The following is a 5,143-nucleotide window of genomic DNA, read 5'->3' on the forward strand; positions in this document are numbered from 1 at the left end:
ATATATATATATATATATATATATATATATATATATATATATATATATATATATATATATATATATATACCCAATTTGTGTCCAGGAAAAAGTGCTTTTGTTCCTTGAAATTCTAAATAGTCTAATGAAACTAATAATGTGACTTGATATGATTTACTGTCAAAACAGTTCTTAATGTGTGTCAGTGTTAGTAAGCCAGATTCAACACCAATACATTGTTAAATGGTTTTCTTCCTTGAGAGCATTTAAATTATAACAAGATTAAAGAGCACATTGAGTTAGGAGCATCATAATCTAATTGTGGCTGACCTGCTCTGCAACTGCATGTCCTGGAGCTGCTTGTTCCAGTAATTTTGTCCCTCGTAGCTCAAATGCAGGCCTGTCAGCTGGGGGAGCTCACTGGAGAGAGTCATGATGAACTGCTCTATCACATGTGTGTGGTTAATGCTGACGTGATAGAGAGACTGCAATATTTTGACCATCCTGCCAGCTGCGGAGCTCACACTTATTGGTTCCATGCTCATGTGCTGTATAAAGAAGACAAAATAAGTGTTAAAAGGGAGTTGGTTTATATTCTAAGTGACAACACTGCCACCAAGTGGGGAAACTGCTATTTTTCCAAGTTGGAAAATTTTTTGGAACACATTTGGTGTTTGCATTTGAATTGGCCATGCTCCTACTCACACTCATGTTCAGGTGGGACAGCTCAGCCTGTGATGCTGCATAGGCTTCCAAAACAGGCTGCAGGCTGGAGTCACACCACGCAACAACTGTGGAAAGTTTAACCCCTGCTGCTTCTCCAACAGGCTGCCATGCTTTTAGAGCCTCGCTGCAGTTCAAAGTGCCATTTGCCTTAGAGAGAACGAAAGAATGAACTATCATATTTCATACAGTTAAATAACCTGTTGAAAGAAAAGAGTGCACATTATGTCTAAAACACAAAAGATGGGAGGGAGGGGGTGTCAAGGGGAACATCTTGATAGCTCTACTTTTGAGGTTTACAGAGAACAGAATACAAGGGCATCATTCTCCCACAGGTATCTTTTTTTACTTTCTGTGTTTTTACTGTTACACACCCACATGAGAACTGTATAAATCCCAAACAAGGAACTAGGAGTATCTCCCATGTCTGAACTGTAAGGGCATTAACAAGTCTTGCAACATATGACGTAAGTGGTTTTACCCCACTGTACAGTTTAAAAAAAAAAAATGTTATGGTAGACACAACGAATATTATGGCTCTTTTAAAAATCGCTTAATACAATAATTTTATATGGAAAAGTTTGTTTTGGAGAGTTTATCACTCTAGTTAGTTATTCTAAATGTTCATTTTTTTGTTGTTGTTGAGATAGGAATTCTGCACAGTAGCTGAGGGAGATTAAATCGAAGTTTGAATTATGGCAAAGGAGTATTTTGTATTTCATTAAAAATGCTGACAAATACAGGAAAAAGTGAAATGACTGAGTTGAAGGTCGGTAAAGAATACAATTTAAATGATTGTATTTGTTTATCCTCAGCTGAAGAGATTCAGGGGCTTCATTATTTTACTCCTAAAATGACCTACTAGAAAAACTCATACCAGCCATGCATTAATATGTACAAATTTTTTACCCACTGGAGAACCACACAAGAATTCAAAGTTTTATATAATCCACTGACTGCTGTAAGAAGATGCAGTTTTATAGCACAAATAAACTTCCGCTTGAGATTAAGTTAGTAGGGATACAGGTACATTTTTCATATTTTTATGAGAGCATAATTAAAACGATTTTAAATCCCATATCAGAACCCAGATGCCAATTTTGGAACATATGGCTATATTTTAATGGAGAATGTCATTACAGTTTTGTAAAGGGCGACATGACAAAAAGAGCTGTGGCTTTCTCATCTGAATTATTATTTTGTTGTTTTCTTTTTTATTTTGGAATATTATCCACTCTACTCAGAATAAAAGGAAAATCCATTTTTTTTCTTCATAATAAATCACAAATCAATTTTAAATACAACTCAAAATTTGCCCAATTTTTTTTTTTTTTTTTTTTTTTTCACATTTTCAACAAATAGGCTCTTAGTTTAGACTGCTGCAGGAAATAATTCCTGCCTTCATTTTTAGTTATGTTGTGTTTGAAAATAAGCTATTTATTGGCTTTTGCATCTCTTTGGGGATTCTTCAACATATGGGTAAAGTATCAAAAAGGTCAGATTACTTTGTTTAAACAGTGGAACATTATATGTCCAAGCATATTGTCAATAGCTGAAATGTTTTTGATAGCAACAATCCTCTCCACTAATGCAGATAATTCCTAGTATGCTCAGATATTTTTAAGCACATGCATATCACCAGTTGGTATTAGGCTAATAATATCGGAATGTTTAAAATTAAGAGTCCTAGTGCTTGAAACAGAATTGGACACTCAGACGCTCTCACATAACACCCATTTCTCTAGAAATAATATATAGCTTTGTACAAATAGAGTTTTTTTTTAATAAAGGTTACAATGTCTGCCTTCATGCAACCAACAGTTATTATACATCCTGAGATTGTCCCTTGAATTGTTTACCACTTAAGTCATGCCCACATTTAAAGGTGTTGCGAAAGTAATGAAAAAAACAAGATGTGAGACAAGGATGAGACAGCTCTTTTTAAGTGCAATAATGCATGACAGTTGATGCAATTGCTTTGTTCACCGCCTCAAACACAGATATGCAGGAAATGAAAAAGGAAAACCAAGCAAATGATTCTAAAGAAACCTAAACATAGGAGTAAAAATATGTTGGCTAACCTGCTGGGCAGCTTGAAGTGTCCCTTCAACTGCAAGCTGCATTTTCATTGTGAGCTCAGAGATGTTCAGATGGCTGCTGTTCGCAGACACTACAATGTCTCTCATCAGGGCCACCAGAGGGACCTGAAGGCTTTGTAGCATCTCTGAAAAGAAGAAAATATGTGCTGATTTACCAATGTAAAAATGCGCAGATGATGATGATCATGTAAAGCACAGAAAAAGTTTGTGCATAGTTCAGACAATGCTATTATTCCTTCTCTTTTTTTGTTGGATTCAAAACAACAATCTTAGAGGTCAGAATTGGCACAAGTAGGTCAGACATAAAAAAAACTGGACATTAGTACGAGACAAGAAAGTCTTTGTTTCTAATGCTAACTTTTGCAGACTTGCAGATTAGACAAAAATAAAGATAAAGTTTAAAAGATCATATAAAACTAAGAGATTTCCTAAATGCAATTCCCTGGCTTAAGTGTATGCCAGGATAAAGCTGTTATTCAATTCAGGAACTTAAACATTACTGGTGACCTTAAGCGAGATCTCTATAGGAAATTGAATTAGTTTTTCAGGTGCTTTTAGTAGCTTTTTGACAGTTGTTTATTTAAAATTCCTCTGTAAAGGTTTACCACAAACTCTGTCTTAAGAGCTCTTGCATGATGTCAATGACAGTCTTCAGATTTGGTGACAGTTGAATCAAGCAAAACCTTATAAAGAAATGCCTAAAGCCCAATTTATTTGACATAAGGCTGGAAGCTAAACTTTTAGCTGGAGAAAATTATTCAAAAAGCAAATAAATAAAAAGAGAAATGCTGAATGAAAAACCTTTTGTCAGTGATCAAATTTTCGGGCTTGAAAAAGAATTTCAGACAAAGAAAAAAACAAACAAACAAACAAGTACAGCTCAGAAAACAACCTCTGGTTGAAAACAACCATAATCTAGATCAGAAGCAGAAAAAGGGGTGATCTGAGCTTTATATTAACACAGAATATCTCATAAAAGCTGATAATTTAGAGTTTTCAGAATGACAAACAAAAGTTAGAGTCAGCACTTATGCCATCAATAAATTTATTCTGCTTTTGCAGAGGTATTGTGGAAAAGAGTCAATTTTAGTCTAGTGGCGATAACTTCAATGTAATAAATAGAAATTAAGAAACAGCTGGAGTAGTTAGATATGCTGCAAGGGAAGTGCCTGTTTAGTATTTTAAATAATGCGTGTGTTAGGCATTGCAAATAAAAGGCCTGTAAGGAGGATTGCACACTCTTGGTATGCTTCAGATTTCAGATGACTTGCACTCTGAGGGTCTTATTCCTTTTAGCCATCTAAATTTGTTTGGTCTGGACGAGCCAGTGGTGTCTGCCTGTATTTGTTGTGTTTGATGTCTCTAGAGCTCTCACCGCTGTTTGCTCGCATGATCTTCACCACATTTTCTGTGAGTTTTTCCAAAAGAGGCATGACGGATGAGAAGTTGTTCCAAGTTTCCTGTCCTTCAAAGGCACCAAGTAGGGTTTTCAGCATCTGCTCAAGTCTGGGGTAAAAAAAAATTCAACAGTTTACAGAAATAAAAACTGACTTTTCATAAAAAATGAATAAAAATAGATTGCCTAATCAGGCTCAAATGGTTAAAAAGCTATAGTTTAAAAAAATCTATTTAATCATTTGTAGCACTTACTTGACCCATGTGTGTTGGTCTGCATTCCCAGTCATCACCTGTTCCAAAACAGGCACAATATGACTCAAATTGTCAAAAGATGAAGCAGGTGGGCCCTCTGTTACAAGTTGCACAAACATCCCCACAAGTTTGGTAAACTGTTTAAAAAAAAAAAAAAAAACAATTAGGCAAGCATTTGTTGTAAAGGCTCTCATACTGTATATATCAGAGTACATCAGCTTTACCTGGCCAAAAGCTTCTGGTAAGGTTTCCATTGATAGACCCTCAAAACGTTCCCAAAGACTCATGTTGCCTGAAATAACAAGGAAGATATTGACAAACTTAATTTTGTACTCAATATGCAAACACAACCTGTTCTTGCCGTACAACTGACAAACACTATATCATTAATGTTGGAATAGTACATATGATTAAGCTGCTAGTTTAGAGAGATAGAGTTTAATATTGTCAGAGTTCCCTACAGACAACCTTAGAAGCTGACTTACCGTGGTTAGGGTATAAGATGAACTCAGTGATCTTGGTGAGAACATGAACATAGTATTGTGCTGTGCTGTTTGGCGGCAGGATGCTCTGGATTGTCTTCATTTCATCCAAAATTCTTAAAAGCGAAACAAAAAAACAACAACTGTATTATATATTTGAGTCTCTAAAAAGGTTACTGTTTTTTCTATTTGTCTTGTCATCAAAAAAGT

General features: G+C 35.3%; 1 protein-coding gene across 1 annotated transcript in view; it reads right to left on the bottom strand.

The window, feature by feature from the left end:
* abca12 (ATP binding cassette subfamily A member 12) overlaps positions 1 to 5,143 on the bottom strand; it is a 72,199-nt gene that overhangs the window by 48,046 nt on the left and 19,010 nt on the right. Inside the window, exons 20-26 of the mRNA XM_015379958.1 lie at positions 4,937 to 5,049; positions 4,676 to 4,743; positions 4,452 to 4,588; positions 4,177 to 4,307; positions 2,784 to 2,926; positions 685 to 852; positions 310 to 527 (exon numbers count right to left, since the gene is read on the bottom strand). Of these exons, the coding sequence (XP_015235444.1) occupies positions 310 to 527; positions 685 to 852; positions 2,784 to 2,926; positions 4,177 to 4,307; positions 4,452 to 4,588; positions 4,676 to 4,743; positions 4,937 to 5,049 (978 nt within the window). The remainder of the gene's footprint in view (positions 1 to 309; positions 528 to 684; positions 853 to 2,783; positions 2,927 to 4,176; positions 4,308 to 4,451; positions 4,589 to 4,675; positions 4,744 to 4,936; positions 5,050 to 5,143) is intronic.

This window comes from Cyprinodon variegatus, unplaced genomic scaffold, assembly GCF_000732505.1.
Source record: "Cyprinodon variegatus isolate N-32 unplaced genomic scaffold, C_variegatus-1.0 Scaffold204, whole genome shotgun sequence".
Classification (NCBI taxonomy): Eukaryota; Metazoa; Chordata; class Actinopteri; order Cyprinodontiformes; family Cyprinodontidae; genus Cyprinodon; species Cyprinodon variegatus.